Here is a 22,238-nt window from a genome sequence, read left to right as displayed (position 1 = left end):
GCTTTTTCATTCTTATATTGATTTCCCCCTTCTTTCTAGCATCTCTTCCGAATAATAAATACTGGTTATATCATTTTCCCTATCTCATACTTCTTTTACAGTTTCCTTCTCCCGGGTAATATTTCAACAGCATGCTTTTGGGAGTCCTTATCCTTGCTTACTTGGGCCATTTCTTCTCATTTTGGTGACATACTCTTTCTAGGTCTCTTGATTTTACCTGGCCACAAAAATAAATACCTGATACTTGCCCTAAGAAACCTGACATTGAGGCATCGATGTGTTTCCTACTGTCTCTCCTTTGATCCAACGCTTGTGGCCCTGGTCTCTTTTTATCTTTTTAAGATGTTATTTTCTTGCTTCTTGTAAAAACTCAGTGCATCTCTATTTGTTAACTCATATTTTGATTTGTAGTCCCCTTTTACTCCTGAGCTTTATAAATTATTTCCTAGAGTTCAGCTATTAAGATCTTTAGTTCTATTACTTTAGCCTGATGGAACACATCAGGGAACTCTATGAGCTGAATGAACTGAATATAAATCCTATGGACAAGTGATTTCACATCAAAGAAATGCCTGTGGCTAGCAAAATCTCTTGTGGGCTGTGACACTGTTTGCAAAGTCTTTTTACACAATGCTGTCCAATCAGCCTTCTATATGACATTTTTTTCTTCTTTTACTCTGGGGGTAAAGACTTCACACTTCTTGAGCACAGAGTTAATTTTTCATTGTAAAGTGATACAGAAAAAAAAAAAAAAAGGAAAAAGAAATACCACACCGAATGCCCAAAGGGAGAAGGGTATTTAGTTATCATTTCTTTTGCTAACCAGGCATTCCAGTCTCTCCTTCTGTGTTTAGCACAGTTACTCCTAAGGCTTGGTCAGGACAGTTCTAGCAGCAGGATGACTGGAGAGGACTTAGAGATGTGTGTGCCACAGGGCGTGTTAAGGGCAGCTGCGTGTTCCACCGGAAGCAGCAGGATGGTGGAGGATGTGAAAAGTGTCCACGTGGGGTGCCTGCCATTCCCTGGTTTTATCAGCAGAGATGGAGAAGCATCTACTATACATATCCTTTTCCTCATTTTGCCTGCAAATTCCAAGATATGTGATGGGTAAAAAACTAGCAAAACAAACAAACAAACAAAAAACCAAGGAAGTTTAATATCACACAAAGGAAAGGGAATGATTCATTGTACTATGATAAAATCCAGTCTTAATTTATTCAAGGAGGAACTTGCCAGAGCTGATTGTTCCCACCTAAAAGTTTGGGTCTTCCAAAGAATACTCCGACAATATTCTGGGGAACAGTCATTTTTTTGCAGTTATAAATAAGTATAAATAGATGTTAGACATTTTTGTCTTCTAGCAGTGGCAACTACACAAGTCTACTAACCAATAGGCAAGAAATATGTGGGTTATGTCTATCTAGTTTGTATGTGTGGTTACGTGCATGCATGTGCGCACCAGCACGGGTTCACACGTGCAGGTGTTGCCTTAGCAATGGGTAATCTTCTCAAATGCCACATTGTCATAGCTTTTGTCTTTGGGATCATAGCCTGAAACATGGACCACGCTTTCTTGCCCGAGTCCATTCTGTAAGACAGATTCAGTCCCTTGTTTTCCGGCACTGCCATTTTCAAGGTTTTCCTGAGGAAAATGGAAAGACATATATTAATGAAATAGTCTTGATGTACTCTAAAACAGTGGTTCCCCAACCTTTTTTGGGCCACGGACTGGTTTAATGTCAGAAAATATTTTCATGGACCAGCCTTTAGGGTGGGACGGATAAATGTATCATGTGACTGAGACAAGCATCAAGAGTGAGTCTTAGATGGATGTAACAGAGGGAATCTGGTCATTTTTAAAAATTAAACATCGTTCAGACTTAAATATAAATAAAACAGAAATAATGTAAGTTATTTATTCTTTCTCTGCAGACCGGTACCAAATGGCCCACGGACCGGTACCAGTCTGCGGCCTGGGGATTTGGGGCCATTGCTCTAAAACAAATTGAAGGACCATTGCTTAGCCCCCTTCCAAAATGATACATAAATATGAAAATAGCACATATAACTGACCCAAGGCACTTTTTTTTTGTGACAGAGACAGAGACAAAGGGACAGATAGGGACAGACACATTGGAAGAGAGATAAGAAGCATCAATTCTTTCTTGTGGCTCCTTAGTTGTTCATTGATTGCTTTCTCATATGTGCCTTAACCGGGGGAGCTACTGCAGACCGAGTGACCCCTTGCTCAAGCCAGTGACCTTGGGCTCAAGCTGGTGAGCCTTGCTCAAACCAAATGAGCCCGCACTCAAGCTGGCAATCTTGGGTTTTAGAAACCTGGGTCCTCCATGTCCCAGTCTGACACTCTATCCACTACGCCACTGCTTGGTCAGGCCAAGGCACTTTCTAATTTGTAACTCGGGTGCCTCAATCCATGTAGGAACTATTTCTAATGACAAAAAACAAAAAAACAAAAAAAAACAAACCCAGAAAGAATAATTTAGTGAACGTTTACAATATATTGTGTTTTGTGTAAAGAATATATATATCTTTATCTCATTTAGTAGAGCTAACCTGTGACATAGTGGTACTACCTCCTGAAGAGAAACAATTTGTGTGTCAGATGGTGGGGGCATATTGGGTGCAACAGTATCCAGACACCCCTGGACACTGCTTAATGTTACTCTTTGGCAATAAAGCATGACAGTGACATGCTAATTGTCCCCTCCTACTCTCAGCTCAGCCCTGAGAACAGAAGCTGCCTATTGCAACAAGATTTATCATTTATTTCAGGAAATTCTTGCCCAGGAAGATAAATATGTAAACTAGTAAATAACTTCCTTCTTTCCTTCTAGAACTTACTCTAAACCAGTTTATCTGAACAATGCACTGCTCAAACCAGCTGTCTCCCCAGCAAAATAGATTGCCTTCCCATTCTGAGACCCTGTGGGGATGGCGCTCTCCTGACTGAAGGAACTATTGAACTCAGCTTGATTTCATTATGCACATTGCTATGGTGTTTCAAGGAAAGAACAATTGATGACTCAGGTGTTGTGATAAGGATGAGAAGTCCCTCTCTTAGAGGGACTTAAAGAATGAAGTATCTGAGACTGAAAGAATGATAATAAGCCCTAACTAAAAAAGAAAAAAAAAGCCTGCCACTAGTCAAGCTGAAAGGACAGACAGATAAAACCAGCTGCAAACATAACAGGAAAGGCTTCTCCCCAGGTTCTGCAGTCAAACGCCAGAACTGCTCTAAGTGATCAGTGCTCCTTAGCCAGTGCTGCTTCAGACAGCTTTATTTTCATTCCCACGTCCCTGAGACCCCTTTCAGAATCCTTTAGTGGGAATCCAGACCCCAAATACATGCTAGTCTTCCCTCTGTTGAGGGTGGCATTTCCTGGTTACCCTGGACTGCCTGCCCCCCTTGTCTCGCTGCATCAAGTCAGTAAGTCGCATTTGCTCTGACCACAGGCTGTGGTCATTGAATGTGATCCTCATAGTATGTGGACAGTGTCTCCCTAGCCCTGCCTGGTTAAACACAGGTCTCAGTGGAGAAGGAGAACAGAGCATTACGTGTATCCTGCTGCTTCTCTGTCTAACAAGTTCTACCAGGAAATCTTACTTTATATTCACATTTCATGGAACTGGAGATGTTTGTTTTCAGTTGGGCCATACCATCTCCCCCAGTTCTCAGATCAAGGCTGAAGTTAGGAGAAGTTAAGTAACCTACCCATGGAAAGCCAGACATGGAACCAGGTTAGTTAAACCCAGGGTCGACTCTAAAGCCAATGTCTTTCAGTATTCTGTAACTGTGCTCCCATTTTATTCCTTTTCTTTTATCCATTTATATGTTTTTCCTAGGATTCACCCTCAGAGGGTCTAAAAGGAATTTTGTAAATAGATCACTTTCAAAGACGACAATTTAGTCCAAGGGCACATTAGCTACTACAGAAGCAGCGACTTACAGGCTAAAGAGCTGAGTAAACTGAAGCTGCAACCCAGCTCCTTGCAGCTTCTAATATTCACTGCCTCCCCGCCCCATTCACCCTTGCAGACAGTTTCAATGGGTAAGAGGGAATCCCTTTAAGGCAATGTATCAATTTCAGAAGCTCAAACATCAGCTCACCTGCTCTGTCCCGCTGTCATGCCGAACTCCACACCAGCACAGGGTTTTATATTTCTCAGACCAAAAGCAGAATAAATTACAAACTGGTCTAATTAGTACTGGAGGAATCTCCTTGACACTTTGGTTACCTATTAATAAAAGAACAGGTGAATTAGGAGGTTGCACACTTCCAGGACTTCCTTTAAGGATTTAAACATTGTCAACTAGCAGAGTAGGTCACTTCTTGGTATAAGGGTAAAAAAACAAACAAACAAACAAAAAAACAGACCTGATGGTTAATAGACAGAAATTAGTAGCTGCTCACAAGGGTGAGAGTTCATTTTTTTTTTTGTATTTTTTTTCTGAAGCTGGAAATGGGGAGAGACAGTCAGACAGACTCCCGCATGCGCCCGACCGGGATCCACCCGGCACGCCCACCAGGGGCAACGCTCTGCCCACCAGGGGACGATGCTCTGCCCTTCCGGGGCATCGCTCTGCTGCAACCAGAGCCACTCTAGCGCCTGGGGCAGAGGCCAAGGAGCCATCCCCAGCGCCCGGGCCATCTTTGCTCCAATGGAGCCTTGGCTGCGGGAGGGGAAGAGAGAGACAGAGAGGAAGGATGGGGGGGGGGTGGAGAAGCAAATGAGTGCTTCTCCTATGTGCCCTGGCCAGGAATCGAACCCGGGTCCCCCGCACGCCAGGCCGACACTCTACCGCTGAGCCAACCGGCCAGGGCGAGAGTTCATTTTTAATGAACGGTCAGGTCAGGTAAGTTCATGGCTTTTAGAGTTAAACAGAGACAATATATTTATTTTAAAATACTAATTACAGAACACTCTACTAGTACCTTTTATAGGCCAACAAAAGTGATAGCAAGAATTATATAATTTCTTCCTTTAGGAAGCTCTAAGTTTTCAATTGAATCAGATATATTAGAGGTCACAGGAGTCAACATTTGTAAAATTAAAAAGATTATTATAATTTCATCTTTCCACTCCAACATCCTGAACAAACAATACTCTCATGTTTCCTCAAGCTATTCTAGACTTTCCTGACACTTTTTTTTTCCCTTTCATTAAGTCACCCTGGTTGGCAAACTGTGGCTTGTGAGCCACATTGGCTCTTTGGCCCCTTGAGTGTGGCTCTTCCACAAAATACCACATGTGGGCACTACCTCAATAAGGAATGTACCTACCTGTATAGTTTAAGTTTTAAAAATTTGGCTCTTAAAAGAAATTTCAATCATTGTACTGTTGATATTTGGCTCTGTTGACTAATGAGTTTGCAAACCACTGCATTGTAAGACATACCTATTCAATGTCCCATTCCTTCAAACCCTACTATAGAACAAGAGTCTCTGGCTAGAAAAGCCTAAAATGTTTTGTTTCTAGCCTTTAACATAAAAGTTAAAGTCTCTGTTATATTTCATTCAAAATTGTTAGGAATTATGTATATACATATATTACATATGTATATATGTATGTGGTGTGTGTGTGTGTAGAATAAATACTTCAGGCTTTGCTGGCCAGAGTGTCTTTGGTTATCTTTTAAAGTTGTCTGACCACTTGACTGATAAGTCTAGGTGTATGTTACCAGAATCAAGAAAGCTTCCATAGTTATTGAAAGAACTGAAGCAAAATTTAAACAATAAGTAAACAGACTTTCACCTGAGTTCATTTACATAAAGAAAGATATTGGGAAGCTATTACTACATGAATGCCTGCGGTTAGAAATTGTGTGGTCTGCACCTTATCATATTCAAGACTGTCTTAAATTTAAGTGAATAGCTGATGATATCATGCCCGGAGTAACAAGTCACTGGAGTCTGCACATAGAATTTCCAGAACACAGTCACCAGAATTATTGCCATTTAGATTATGTGTTGAATGGGAATCATGACTTCCCATTGCTTACAGGTATATAATTGTAGTGAAAGAAATGCAATACTTAATAATAATTTATTCAGCTACAATACGAATTACAAAGAGGCAGAGTAGTAAAATTGCAGTGGGACTATGTCATCTCATTCTTCCATACCAACTCCTCATGGGCTTTGGAATAAAAAAGACATTAAAACCATCAAAAAGACTGTGACTCAAAAGCATGAATAGTAAACACAGGTACTCAAAATGACTGACAGGGCCACTGCTAACTGTAGTGCTCATGATCTTATAGGAGTGACCTCTGAAGGACAACATATCCAAAAGCAACAGTAAGACTCTCCTCTGCTTATATCTCCAATTAGTCAAGGCTAACCCATAAGATAGTAAGGTCGCTGGGAAAAACTCCAGTCTCTTACTGAGATTAAGGAGACAAGAATGACTGCTAACTTAACTTACAAGAATAGGTAACTTTCCTTACTGATTGTTACATTACAAAAACTTTTTTATACTCATGCTTCTAGAGGCTGTGTATCAAATCATTGTTTTTCATAATATATAGCAGATATTTAAAAATATGTTACATATTATCATATATGTGATATATATTAAACATATCATAATCATGTTTATTAGATATATATGATTGATAGTATATATAAAAAGTGATGCTGGCCCTGGCCGGTTGGCTCAGTGGTAGAGCATCGGCCTGGCGTGCAGGGGTCCCAGGTTCAATTCCCGGCCAGGGCACACAGGGGAAGCACCCATCTGCTTCTCCACCCCTCCCCCCTCCTTCCTCTCTGTCTCTCTCTTCCCCTCCCACAGCCGAGGCTCCATTGGAGCAAAGATGGCCTGGGCGCTGGGGATGACTCCTTGGCCTCTGCCCCAGGCGCTGGAGTGGCTCTGGTCGCGACAGAGCGATGCCCCGGAGGGGCAGAGCATCGCCCCCTGGTGGGCAGAGTGTCGCCCCCTGGTGGGCGTGCGGGGTGGATCCTGGTCGGGCGCATGCGGGAGTCTGTCTGACCGTCTCTCCCGGTTTCCAGCTTCAGAAAAAAAATACAAAAAAAAAAAAGTGATGCTTTTACACATCAGTTTGGAGAGTAGGTATGTCTTTCTGGGAAGAGGGAGGACCCAAAATCACACCAGTATGACAGCCACCTAGTCCACCAATGCACAAAGCTAGCTGATGTCTTCCTTGGCCCCAAAGGGCAGAGCCATGTACCCAACCTGTGATGAAGCTGATGATTATTCCAGCCAAGATGCATCCCAGGCAGCCCACTGCACTGTAGTAAACGTAGGAGAGTGAATACCAGATGTCAGCGATTGCCGGTCTGTGGGGGACAACAGCTCATGTCAACATTTTCGTGGGTTTTGAAGTTACAATTCACAGTGACTCAAAAGACTACTGACAGTTCATTTTGGGGCCCTGCATCTCTGAAAACATCAAAGTTTAACTTTTAGCCATTTAATTATTTTTTGAAAATGTGAAGGTAAACAAGTTGTGCTTTCCATTCCACTCTATCCCATCCATCCTTGAATTACATATATTGCTACTGAATTGTAATTGCATTGGAGACCATGCCTTCCATTTCTTTTGTATTATTTATAGTTCAGACATTTTATTAATCCAAGATTTAGTGCCAGAAATTGTAACAGACACTGAAAATTAAAAGATGAGACAACCATGCCTGACCAGGAAGTAACACAGTGGATAAAGCATCAGACTGGGATGTGGAGAAGCGAGGTTCAAGACCCTGAGGTCACCAGCTTGAGCGCAGGCTCATCTGGTTTCAGCAAGGCTCACCAACTTGAGCCCAAGGTCACTGGCTTGAGAAAGGGGTCACTCGATCTGCTGTAGCCCCCTCGGTCAAGGCATATATGAGAAAGCAATCAATGAGCAACTAAGGTGACACAATGAAGAACTGATGCTTCTCATCTCTCTCCTTTCCTGTCTGTCTGTCTCTATTATCTCTCTCTTTCTGTCTCTGTCAAAAGTAAAAAAATAGACGTCAGAGAAATGGTGCCATGAGGAGTGCTTCCAATATCTCTCCCTGAAACTTCAACAAATTCAACAACTAGAGACAGAAAAATCTCAGGAACATCTAAAATACACATACATCAAACAAAAGTATGATTGGGTGAAACGGTGGCTGAATATATAAACCCACTCTGAAGGAAATAAGATGGAGAACGGAGTATTCCATTTTCCTCACAGACCTGAGCAAGAGCTGCTTTCACTTGGAACTGAGAGAAAGCGAGGGCTGGGGGCGTGGATAAAGCTGGGCTAAGAAGAGATATTCAAGCCGAGGAGAGAATGTGCCCATGGCTCAGCCCATATGGAGCTAACACCAGCGGCAGACCCCAGCAGAGGTGGGCGAGCAGTTGCCTTGTTTACTCCCAGTATCCCGGTCCACAAGCGTGAGTAGTGTGTGAGTGGATCCACCTGGCGCTTCAGGCATGGGTGCCTGCATTCCCATATGGAGGGGCTGGGTCGGAGACTGTCAGTAGTGACCCTCTGTGTGGCTGTGACCAGAGTTTCTTAATAATCCCAGCTTCCTAAACAACAGCGTGCTAGAAGTACATGAAAGCCAGCTTACCTACAACCAGACCTGTCTGGGTGCGGCACCTCCACCAGCCATACAGGCTAACAAAGCACACTCCTGGGGAAGAGAACTGTGGAAGTGGTGGGGGGAAGGGCGTGCAGGCAGCTTGCAGACAAGCTCTGGAGGGCAGACCTGCGGAGTGCTGAGGCATACTAGACATGCCCCGAGGCTCATAGAAAGACACCTGAAAGGCAATCGGCTCCCAGCCGTGCCTGATTATGCTGGTGGCTCTGGCTGGCAAACCCTTACCCAGAACCCTGTGTTGAGTGGGGATAGAGGGGGGATTTGGCAGCTCTTAGAGCCTCTTGCTCTCCAGGCAGTGGCTGGGGCAACTTCACAGCTTGGTCCCAGGATGCTGGTTCAGGAAGGAGAGATTTGGGAAAACGGACTCTCCCATTGTCAGAGCCTGCAAACGCTAACAAGCCCCGCCTACCAATGGGACTGAGGCCTAGTTTATGTCATCACCATAGTGACACAACAGCAAATCTCTGCCTAAGAGTGCCTCAGGGGCAGAACCTGGGGTACAGTGCCACCAGCCAAAGAGAGAGAGAGAGAGAGAGAGAGAGAGAGAGAGAGAGAGAGAGAGAGGGAAAGAAGAAGATAACTTCTCAAAACCAGGAAAAATCCACAGTCTTTATAACTTATTCCATTGTTTTCTTGTATTTTTTATCCCTTTTTTTCTTTCCACCTTGGTCATTCTATCCTCTTTCTGTTTTATTCTTTTCTTTTCATTTTGAATGTTATTACCCATAGGTGTTACATTTTTTATTCTTTTTTTTTTCTATCAGTGTTACATTCCAAAAAATTCAATTTTTTTTTCTTTCTCTCATTTTGTTTCTTCTTTTCTCTTTCACTTTTTCTCTCATTCAAATCTCACCAACAAACAATTATTTTATTCTGGATTCAATTTTTTTGTGTGGCATTTTGTGTGCTTTTTACTTCACTCTTTATCTCTTTAGCATTTCCCTCAACTCTGGCTCTCCATTCTATAGTTTTTGTGCCACTTAATACAATAGAATTTTGATTTTTCACTGTACTTTTTTTTCTCTTTTTTTTCCTTTCTCTTACACTATTTCTCTCATTCGACCATAATTTACAAACAAATTATTTAATTCTTGATCCAAATTTTTCCTTGTGGCATTTTGTAGATTCTTGCCTCGTTTTTTGCCTCTTTGTCACTCTCCCCCAACCCAAGCCCTCCATTCTACGTATTTTTGTTCCATTTAATATAATAAAATTTTAAGTTTTTTACTGCATTTTCTCAAAACCACTTTTTATCAACTCTTATTAGTGTTATTAACAATACTTCTCTCAAATGCCATTAAAGAAAAAGAAATAGAATATCATGGATACAAAAGACAGTGATGTAGCTCAGATAGATGAGAAAAAAATCTATAGAAAAAAATTTCAATAGCTTAGACACCTTGGAGTTAAATGACAGAGAATTTAAAATTGAAGTCCGAAAAATATTCAGGGATATACAAGAAAGCACAGAAAGGTAATTTAGAGATCTCAAAAAACAATTCAATGAACAGAAAGAATACTTCACCAAGGAAATTGAAACTATGAAAACAAATCAAACAGAGATGAAAAACTCAATTCATGAACTGAAAAATGAGGTAACAAGCTTAGCCAATAGAACAGGCCAGATAGAGGAGAGAATTAGTGACATAGAAGACAGGCAACTAGAGGTACTACAGAGAGTAGAGGAGAGAGACTCATGAATTTAAAAAAAATGAGATAGTCCTACAGGAATTATCTGACTCCATCAGAAAGAGCAACATAAGAATAATGGGTATATCAGAAGGAGAAGAGAGAGAAAACGGAACAGAGAACATATTCAAACAAATAATAGACAAGAACCGCTCAAGCCTGTGAAAAGAACTAAAGTCTCAAATTCAAGAATCAAACAGAACACTGAGTTATCTTAACCCTAACAAACCTACTCCAAGGCACATCATAATGAAATTGGCACAAACCAATGACAAAGAAAAAGTCCTGAAGGCAGTAGAAAAAAAATATAATATATAAAGGAAGGCCCATTAGATTATCAACAGATTTCTCAGCAGAAACCCTACAAGCTAGACAAGAGTGGACCCCAACATTTAAAGTTCTGAAAGAGAGGAACTTCCACCCAAGAATACTATACTCATCAAAGCTATCCTTCAAATACAAAAGTAAAATAAAAACATTCACAGATATAGAAAAGATGAGGGAATTTATCATCAGAAAACCCCCACTTCAAGAAATACTAAGGGGGGTTTTCTGACCAGACACAAAGAACAAAACAAAACAAAACTACAAGTAAAAGCTCCATCAAGATTGCAATAAAAACAAGATTAATCTGTGACAAAGAAACAAAAAAGGGGAGAGGACAAAGATTAACAGTAGCAAAGGAGGATGGAGTGCAGAAGCACTCATGAAATAATGTACTATAATAAACATGATATGTATGCTTTCCATTACTTAATGGTAAGCACCCCTGAAAAAACCAACACAGAAGTACATGGCTTGAAAAAAGAGGTAACAGAGAAAAGAAGTATGGATTATAACCAAACAAAACCAAATGATAGAAAAAAAGAGAAGAACCAAACAAGGGATACAAAACTATCAGAAAGCAATATATAAAATGGCAATAGGAAACCCTCAAATGTCAATAATTACACTAAATGTAAATGGATTGAACTCACCAGTAAAAAGACACAGAGTAGCAGAATGGATTAAAAAAGAAAATCCAACTGTATGCTGCCTACAAAAAACACATCTAAACTACAAGGGAAAAAAAACAAATTCAAAGTGAAAGGTTGAAAAACAATTATCTAAGCAAATAACATCCAAAAAAAAGCAAGTGTAGCAGTACTCATATCTAACAATGCTGACAAGACAGCAAATGTAATCCGAGACAAAAATGGTCATTTCATAATGATAAAGAGGACATTGAATCAAGAAGACATAACACTTCTTAATATATATGCAACAAACCAAGGAGCACCAAAATATATAAGACAGCTACTGACTGACCTAAAAACAAAAACTGACAAAAATACAGTCATACATGGAGACTTCAATACAACGATGACGGCTCTAGATTGTTCATCCAAATAGAAAATCAATAAAGAAATATTGGCCTTAAACAAAACACTAGAACAATTGGATATGATAGACATCTACAGGACATTTCATCCCAAAGTGCCAGAGTATACATTTTTCTCTAGTGTACATGGAACATTCTCAAGAATTGACTATATATTGGGCCACAAAAATAACATCAACAAATTCAGAAAGATTAAAATTGTAACAAGTATATTAATTTTCTGATCATAAAGTCTTGAAACTAGAATTCAACTGCAAAAAAGAGGTAAACAAACCCACAAAAGTGTAGAAACTAAACAACAACAACATACTTTTATAAAATTAGTGGGTCAAAGAAGAAATAAGCACAGAGATCAAACGATACATAAGGGAACCGAAAATAACAATAGAATATATCAGATTCTCTGGGATGCAACAAAAGTAGTAATAAGAGGGAAGTTCATATCACTACAGGACTATATGAACAAACAAAAGAGAGCCCAAGTAAACCACTTAACTACACATCCTAAGGAACTAGAAAAAGAAGAAAAAAGACAACCCAAAACCAGCAGAAGAAAGGAAATAATAAAAATCAGAGCAGAAATAAACAAAATAGAGAACAGAAAAACTATAGAAAAAATTAATAAAACAAGGAGCTGGTTCTTTGATAAGATCAACAAAATTGACAAACCCTTGGCAAGACACACCAAGGAAAAAAGAGAATGGAATCATATAAACAAAATATAAAATGAAAGAGAAAAAATTACCACAGATATCATAGATATACAAAGAATTATTGTAGAATACTATGATAAACTATATGCCACCAAATACAACAATCTAGAAGAAATGGATAAATTCCTAGAACAATACAATCTTTCTAGACTGAGTCATAAAAAAGCAGAAAGCCTAAACAGACACATAAGCAGGGAAGAAATAAAAACAACTATTAAAAACCTCCCCAAAATAAAATTCCAGGGTCAGACTGCTATACTAGTGAATTCTATCAAACATTTAAAGACTTGGTTCTTATTCTACTTGAAGTCTTCCAAAAAACTGAAGGAGAAGCAATACTTCCAAACACATTTTATGAGGCCAACATAACCCTCATACCGAAACCTGGCAAGGACAGCACAAAAAAAGAAAACTACAGACCAATATCTCTAATGAATACAGATGCTAAAATACTAAACAAAATACTAGCAAATCGAATACAACAACACATTAAAAAAATAATTCATCATGATCAAGTGGGATTCATCCCAGAATCACAAGGATGGTTCAACATACGTAAAACGGTTAACATAATACACCGTATCAAAAGAACAAAAACCATGTGATCTTATCAATAGATGCAGAAAAGGCATTTGATAAAATACAACATCATTTTATGTTTAAAACGCTTAACAAAATGGGTAGAGAAGAAAATATCTCAACATAATAAAGGCCATTTATGATAAACCATCAGCTAACATCATATTAAATGGCATAAAACTGAGGACTTTTTCCCTAAAATCAGGAACAAGACAAGTGTGTTCACTGTCTCCACTTTTATTCAACATAGTGCTGGAAGTTTAGCTAGAGCAATCAGACAAGAGAAAGAAATAAAAGGCATTGATATTGGGGAAAAAAGAATTAAAGGTTTCAGTTTTTGCAGATGATATGATCCTGTACATCGAAAACCCAAAGGACTCCACAAAAAGACTACTAGAAACAATAAACCAATACAGTAAGAATGCAGGATACAAAATTAATATACAAAAGTCCATTGTCAACAATGAAACATCAGAAAACGAGCTCAAAAAATTAATCCCCTTCATGGTTGCAACAACAACAACAACAAAATAAATACCTAGGAATAAACATAACAAAGAATTTAAAGGACCTATATAACTAAAACTATAAAGCATTGGTAAGGGAAATGGAAAAATATTCCTTGTTCTTGGATAGGAAGAATAAATATAGTCAAAATGATTATATTACCCACAGTGATATACAAATTTAATGCAATTCCTATCAAAATTCCAATGTCATATTTTAAAGAAATAGAACAAAAAATCATCAGGTTTATATAGAACTATAAAACACCCCGAATAGCCAGAGCAATCCTAAGGAAAAAGAACAAAGCCGGGGGCATTACAATACCTGACTTCAAATTATACTATAGAGCCACAATAAAAAAAAAAACAGCATGATATTGGCAGAAAAATAGATACTCTGACCAATGGAACAGAATAGAAAGCCCAGAAATAAAACCACATGTATATGGTCAAATAATTTTGATAAAGGGGCCAAAAACACACAATGGAGAAAAAAAGCCTCTTCAACAAATGGTGCTAAGAAAACTGGAAAACCACATGCAAAAGAATGAAACTTTACTACAGTTTTTCCCCTTGTACTAAAATTAATTCAAAATGGATCAAAGACCTAAATATAAGACCTGAAACAATGAATTACATAGAAGAAAACATAGGTACTAAACTCATGGACCTTGGTTACAAAGAGAACTTTATGAATTTGACTACAAAGGCAAGGAAAGTGAAGGCAAAGATAAATGAATGGGACTACATCAGACTAAGCAGCTTTTGCACAGCAAGAGAAACTGACAACAAATCAGACAGCCAACTAAATCGGAGATGGTATTTTCAAACAACAGCTCAGATAAAGGCCTAATATCCAAAATATACAAAGAACTCATAAAGCTCAACAACAAACAAGCAAAAAATCCAATAAAAAAAATGGGAAGAGGACATGAACAGACACTTCTCCTAGGAAGAAATACAAATGGCCAATAGATATATGAAAAGATGTTCATTTTCATTATCTATTAGAGAAATGCAAATCAAAACTACAATGAGATACCATCTCACACCTGTTAGATTAGCTATTATCAACAAGACAGGTAATAACAAGTGTTGGAGAGGCTGTGGAGAAAAAGGAACTCTTATCCACTGTTGGTGGGAATGTAAAGTAGTACAACCATTATGCAAGAGAGTATGGTGGTTCCTCAAAAAACTAAAAATAGAATTACCATATGACCCAGCAACCCCTCTACTGGGAATATTCCCCCATAACTCAAAAAAACTGATACGTAAAGACACATGCAGCCCCATGTTCATTGCAGCATTGTTCACAATGGCCAAGACATGGAAACAACCAAAAGTCCTTCAATAGATGATTGGATAAAGAAGATGTGATACATATATACTATGGAATAATACTCAGCCATAAGAAATGATGACATTGGATTATTTACAACAACATGGATGGACCTTGATAACATTATACGGAGTGAAATAAGTAAATCAGAAAAAACTAAGAACTATATGATTCCATACATAGGTGAGACATAAAAATGAGACTCAGGGACATGAACAAGAGTGTGGTGGTTACCGGGGGTGGGGAGGGTAAGTGAGGGGGTGGGGGGAGAGAAGGGGCACAAAGAAAACCAGATAGAAGGTGACAGAAGACTATATGACTTTGGGTGATGAGTATGCAACATAATCAAATGTCAAAATAACCTGGAGATGTTTTCTCTGAACCTATGTACCCTGATTGATTAATGTCACCCCATTAAAATTAGTAAAAATAATAATAATAAATTTTAAAAAATAAATAGGCCCTGGCCGGTTGGCTCAGTGGTAGAGCGTCGGCCTGGCGTGCGGAAGTCCCGAGTTCAATTTCCGGCCAGGGCACACAGGAGAAGTGCCCATCTACTTCTCCACCCCTCCCCTTCTCCTTCCTCTCTGTCTCTCTCTTCCCCTCCCGCAGCCGAGGCTCCATTGGAGCAAAGATGACCCGGGCGCTGGGGATGGTTCCTTGGCCTCTGCCCCAGGAGCTAGAGTGGCTATGGTCACGACAGAGCAACGCCCTGGAGGGGCAGAGCATCGCCCCCTGGTGGGCAGAGCGTCGCCCCCTGGTGGGTGTGCTGGGTGGATCCCGGTCGGGCGCATGCGGGAGTCTGTCTGACTGTCAAATAAATAAATAAATAAATAAATAAATAAATAAATAAATAAATAAATAAAAGAAAATGAGACAACCACAAAGTCTATATACAGGAGCCAACAATTATAAAACGGAGTGGCAATGCCTTGGTGGAATAGGAACAAAGGATTCTGAGAGTATTAGAAAAGGTTTCAAACTCTGTCTGATGTGTGAAATAAAACCTTAGTTCGTTTTTAAAGAATGGTTAATAGCACGGGGGAACAATTTTTTTTTTTCATTTTCTGTTGCAGGAGGTTGTAGAACTGTTTCTATATATTTCTGCATCGCTGATTCCAAATCTGAAATCCATTTTTTGGTGCATGCTCTAGTTTTTATGCAATTTTAATTTCTTTTTGTTACAGTTAATGGCATGCATTGGTTTTTAAATTGGAGTTAAAGGGCAATGACTCTTGGATTGAACATAACCACAAGGCAATTAATGTTTTACAAACATCACTTTTACATAATTGTAGTTGTTTTTAAATGTAAAAAATTATTATCTGATAAAAACACACTCTTATTTTGTTTTAAGATTGAATCATGGCTTTTTGAGTAGGCGTAAATGTAAGAATAGTCCAGACAACTGCTGTTATATATGTGGCTGTTACACACTTCAAAGTCAAAGGCGCAATATTTCATCATTTGTGACACGTGCATATATTGCTAATATTCAAGTTCCCCTTGGCTATCAAGACAAGAATTGGGCTTCTCATATTGTGTGTAATAATTGTGAGGAAATGCTTGGTGACTGGACAAAAGGAAAATGGAAAAGAATGCCTTTTGGTATTCCCATGGTTTGACGTGAACCTCAGGACCACAGCAGGGACTGATATTTCTGTCTGATCCATACAAAGGGCATCAGCAAGAAAAAATGGCATATGATCGCATATCCTAATACTCCTTCAGCAATTCGACCTATACCACACTCTGAGACAATCCAGGTTCCAGTTTTTAATGGTTTTATTTCTTCTAAGGACGAAGAAAGTGAACATGGTGATCAAGTGTATTTTGATTAGATGCATGAAGAAATGGTTGTAGAATCTGAAGGGTCTACTTCTGATGCCAAGCAGTCATGAACCCCTCAGCAGTTTAGCCAACCCGAATTGAATGACTTAGTAAGAGATTTGGGCCTATCAAAGAAAGCACCTGAGTTATTAGCCTCCAGGCTTCAAGAAAAGAATGTATAATACTTCACTGGTCATCTGGAGTATCTCATTTCAGGAAGCGTTAACAAATTTTTGTGGACTTTTTTCCAAAGACAAACACTTTGTTTACTGTCATGATATCAGTAGTCTTCTCAGCCAGCTAGGTGTTACCACTCACAGTCCAACAGAATGGTGGCTATTTCTTGACAGCTCTATACGGAGTCTGAAATGTGTTCTCCTACACAACGGTTATGTTTATGCAGTGGTTCCAATGGTTATTCAACTCATCTGTGAGAAGATTATAATGACATAAAAATTGTCCTCGACTTTCTGAAGTATGAGGAGCATAACTGGATCATTTGTGTGGATCGTAAAATGGTAAATTTCTTGCTAGGACAACAGAGAGGTTTCACGAAGTATCTTTGCTTTCTGTGTTTGTGGGACAGCCGAGCTCGGGAGAAACACTGGACACAGAAGGAGTGGCCAAAACATGAAGCTCTGAAAGTAGGGATGCAAAATATTGTGAATGATCCTGTAGTTAATCGAGACAGGATCATTTTCCCCCCACTTCACATCAAACTTGGCTTAATGAAGCAGTTTGTTCAGGCTTTGAATAGAGAAAGTGAATGCTTTCAACATATTATTTCTGCTTTTCCTGCCTGTCTATCAAGAATATAAAAGCAGGTGTATTCGATGGACCTCAAATTTGAACCCTCATACGTGACTAAGAATTTGCCAGGAAGATGAATAAGGAGGAGAATGCAGCATGGCAGTCTTTTGTGGCAGTTACAAAGAACTTCCTTGGCAACAAAAAAGCAGAAAACTATGAACTTCTGGTTCAAAGGATGCTGTTGGCTTTCCGTGGCATTGGATGTAACATGAGCGTTAAGATTCACTTCCTGAACAGTTATCTTGATAAGTTTCCCAAAAATCTTGGAGCTGTTAGTGATGAGCAAACTACTGCTGAAGCATCAAATGAGATTGTCCTCAACAAGTACACAAAGGCAAGAGCTACAAATGCAAATTATTTCCTTGAATTGAATTTAAATATATTTTGCACAAATTTTATGATTAAAATAAGTGTTTTAATATGTTCTATTTCAAAATTGTGGACAAATTCTGATACAATCATATCTTTTAATCTATTAGTGTATTTACTGTATTATATAAATTATTATATTTTCACAAAGATGATGCCTAAGAAGACATTCTACTTCATTATGTTTAACTAAATGTTGAAAATTTTACAATAAGATAAAAACCTAAAATCTTGAATTGCAAAAGAACTGTAGCTTACAGAGAAAAACTAATGTCAGATTTGAAATCAGCACACTCGAATTAGGTAAGAAATAGTGTTTTGTGGATGCAACAAAAATTTTGTTCCCAGTGTAGTTAATCAAGCAATGAAAAGAGACTACTATAAACATAGGCAGGCAGGAAAAAACAACATGGGAGATCCGGGAACTATAAATAGGTTGATATTGTTTGTCTGTAAAATTTGTGAAGAGGAATAACTCTAAGCTAAATTAAACTCAAAGCAAATGTGTGGTAAGGCGTGCTCATATATTTTATGAAAAGGACCACTGACTCCGGAGCACAATTACATGTGAGAATGAATATTTATTAAAATCAGATACACTGCTCCTGTCTGTCTCTCTCCCTCTTCCTCATTCTCTCTTTGTCTCTCTCTCTCGATAGATAGATAGATAGATGATAGAATTTAGTATGGATATATAGATAGAATTTAATATATAAGTACAAATATAATATGACTTAAAATTATATATAATTTAATATTATTTAATCTTCTCAAAATGTTGATAATGTAATTATTACCTTTCCTAAGGACTGTGAGAATTCAAGAAATGACAAGTTACTCACTTGTGCAAAAATAGTGTGTATAAATCGTAAAACCCAATCCAAGCTCGGGTATTTCTGATTTTAAAGTCTATTGTTTTCTTTCTGCCCCATTCTATCTCTGGTACTTTGGTATCTTAAATTGCTGATTGCACCCAGAAATCTCCAGGAAAAGCCTTTATTAAGTCCTGTACAGTCACAGCAGCATTCCTTTCTCAGTGGATCCACAAATTATTCTCCATGTTGCTCACAAACCGATTCTTCTTTTAAAAGCACTGTGATCTTTTAAAAGATCACACCTATTTCAAAATTTTCACTATTTTTTTCTGTTTTGCCCTCATACCTGCAACTGACCCTTTTATCACTACTCTTCCACACAGGAATGCAGAGAAATGGAGAGGTTGTCTTTCGGGAGAGCAACGTCTGTCTTGTGAAACTGATCGCTAATCAGTATCAGTACCCCCTCTTCTTACCTGGTGACCCACTCTCTGAGACTTTCTGCCATCTTTATAGTCACCCTACCTGCTGGACAGCACTGGAGGAGATACATCCGTCACATTAAATAGGACACACTGGTTTGTCGATAAAGGCAAGGGCCATGTCTTGGAGGCTGGTGCAGGATAAATGAAGGCCCCAATGGCCACCCAAAATGACAAGGTGAGTCCCGTCAGAAGGCCTCCTATCGCACCCTTGATAAAGGAAAAGAAAAGTTAATGAGAGATTTGACAAAGCCATTGAAAATATACTGAGGGAAGAATCCTGTGCCTCTGAGATTCTGACTTGCTACCCCAATTCTTGGCCACACGTTCCGGAAACAGTGCACTCACATTATCCTTCCAACTCCCACAGAACCACGTTATTTACAAAGAACTTGCTTCTGAAATGAAAACACTGGATAATTTTATAGTGATTATTTATTTAGATTTTTGTTCTCTCTATTTGGCTTCTTCCTCTAAATTATCACTTAAAAAAGATGGTGTAATGCCCGTTTCCAGTGGCTGGGTTTCAGAAATTTTAGAAAATCCCAGACAAGGGACACAGTATGGTCATTGTTTCACTGACAGTGATTATAAACTACAATACAGAAGCTCTACTTCCATATGCTTTTCCAAGGACTCTGGCAGAGTCTCTGTCTCCCAAATCTGGAGTGTTGATTCTAAACTCCAGCAGGTGTATTTACTAACCTTTCATTTAAGGGTTATCTTTCTTGATAAACAGTGAAAAGTCACTTCTTCTGAGAAGGTGACAGTCCAACAGAGACCAGCAGCTCTGGGACATAAAATCTAGATTCTTCTGATCTCTCCCCCTAGATAGCTGAGCTTTCTTTGAGACAACTTGTTGGTTTCTCTTTATTCCAGAATGTTCTGCTAATTATTTTTTGGGGAAACTAAAGCAATGTATGTGATTTGACTAGTTGTATCATGATCAGGATAGAGGTCTGCAAATTTCTGTTCTAAACAGACAGCTAATAAACAGTTTAGGCTATACAGGTTATACAGAGGCTGTCACAACCACTCAGTTCTGCCATTGTAGGTCAAAAACATCCGTGGCTGGATGGTTGGATTTGGTTTGAAAGGTGTAGTTTGCTGACCCTTGACCTCCCAGTAAAAGGTGAATGGATTTTAACAGAAGGTTCAACCCTGGCCTGGCTGACTTAAAGGTGCTGCCTCAGGAGCCATGCTGAGAAAAATTCTGATGTTGCATCCACATTCTGTGAAAAGAGCCAGGATTGATGAGTAGGATCAGTCATGGCTGATGCCAAAGGGACAGGTGTTACAAATTTGTAATATTTATTATCTTTTATCTAGAACAAGGTGGTTTTCTTGACTAAGTAAAAAGACCATAATTCACTAACATAGATAAATTGTTTAGAATACACTGAGACGTCATGTAACTAGATGACGTCTAGTTTTTGTGGCTGAGAAATTGCCTTCCCTCACCATCTCTCCAAAGACACAACTACCTTTGTCAACCTCAATATAAGAATTGATTAAAATAAAGTGTCTTCTAATAAGACTGCAGAAGCCCTGAAGATTCCTACATGTTCCGTGCCTTTCCACTCTCTTTACCAAGCCCCATAAAATTTATCTAAAATAAAGGTCAGTAATGGTCAGGTAGCCACAGAGACCTAGTTAGGGATACCATTTAATCAGGTTTTATCAGGCACCCCATAGTATATTAAAAGTATGCACAGAGTCAGCTTTTCTGGAATCTGAAGACTTTCTAGAACTTTATGCATGTAAGTATATAAATGGCAATAATTAAAAATAGCAATTTGTCAGATTGAAAAAATATTTAAAATATTATTATATTACTTTCCAAATACAAGTTCATTTTAATTTATACTTACTATTGATACATAGTCATCTGGCCATCACTTACACAAAGACAAACTATTCGCTTATCAGCTAGCAAAACCAAGAAGATCCAGTTCTTATAGCTCATTAACTTAAATTAGTCAACATTTAGGTAAAAATATTTTAAAAAAGAAATTTACATATATTTTTTAAGTTTTAAAAGTTGTGTCTTAACTAAACTATTTCTGAATTCCATATCTATTGTTCATTTACATGAACCTTTCTTTTTGAGAAGTCAATTTAAAGCTTAGAGAACCAGCTTTGATGCCATGGCATTGGGTATTTCAGGATGGCCCTTGAATTTCTTCGCTTTTTGCTTCTACACAGCTTCACTGAAGTCAGAGAAAGCAGGGCCACTGTCTTTTCCTGGCAAAGAGCAATGACTTTTCCATGGAGGAGTTAGAGCTGAGGGAGGAGACAGGTGCAGGCGGGAGCCTTACCTTCCAGTTCACAAAAGGAAACACGATTCCCAACGTGAACAGACCCAGCATTGGCCCCCCACACATGCCGTGGATGCTGAGGGCTGCCTGTGGAGAAAAGCAGATCAGAACCATGACTTCGTGACCCATATGGGAACCACTGTTTTTTTGGACTTTGAATAAAATTCAGTCCTAATCCTTGTTGTGCCTTCACTAATCATGTCTTCACTAATTTCTGGAAATTATTTTTTCCTTCCAGGCTCGGTGATAAACATTATGTAAAAAACAATAAAAATGTATACAAACAGATGTGTGTGTGTGTGTGTGTGTGTGTGTGTGTGTATACCTACATAGATAACTTGGATTTGGTAGAAGTTTTCCCTGAAGATGTAACTCACTGATTGGCTTGTATTTTCTATCTTATCAAAAAGCTTTTATATAATGTACCAAACAAATACATCTATAGCTTACATTTTATATGTCACATAGTTGATTAGCCATTTGAGCAATTGTATTGTTTTAATAATTGTCTGTTACTTTACCTCTGACATCTCATCCAGAACACTTCATGGATGTTGAAGCATTAAGTTAAGGTATGGTGGGAGGCCACTGGACACTCGTATTCCATATCCCACTTTTACAGCTCTCTTTTGGAAATGGAATTTGACAAATGCATTTCCACATCTCTTAGCCTCTACGCTACTGAGCCTAGTGAACTGCCAAGGGGTTTTTGTTAAACTATTTGCTTTTCTCCATGGTCTTCTTGAACATACATAGGCACTGCCATGCAAACAAGTGAGCAGGTGCATCACA

General features: G+C 38.8%; 1 protein-coding gene across 1 annotated transcript in view; it reads right to left on the bottom strand.

Moving 5' to 3' along the window:
- Positions 1–1,133: 1,133 nt before the first annotated feature.
- Positions 1,134–22,238, bottom strand: part of SLC5A12 (solute carrier family 5 member 12) — a 52,498-nt gene continuing 31,393 nt past the window's right edge. The window contains exons 11-15 of the mRNA XM_066360551.1: positions 21,447–21,533; positions 19,172–19,338; positions 7,216–7,319; positions 4,130–4,257; positions 1,134–1,642 (exon numbers count right to left, since the gene is read on the bottom strand). Coding sequence (XP_066216648.1) covers positions 1,490–1,642; positions 4,130–4,257; positions 7,216–7,319; positions 19,172–19,338; positions 21,447–21,533 — 639 coding nt within the window. The 3' untranslated portion in view covers positions 1,134–1,489. The remainder of the gene's footprint in view (positions 1,643–4,129; positions 4,258–7,215; positions 7,320–19,171; positions 19,339–21,446; positions 21,534–22,238) is intronic.

The sequence above is a fragment of the Saccopteryx leptura genome, chromosome 1 (assembly GCF_036850995.1).
Source record: "Saccopteryx leptura isolate mSacLep1 chromosome 1, mSacLep1_pri_phased_curated, whole genome shotgun sequence".
In the NCBI taxonomy this organism is placed as follows: Eukaryota; Metazoa; Chordata; class Mammalia; order Chiroptera; family Emballonuridae; genus Saccopteryx; species Saccopteryx leptura.
Note: the sequence above shows the minus strand (reverse complement) of the source record. Positions and strands in the feature narration are given on the sequence as shown.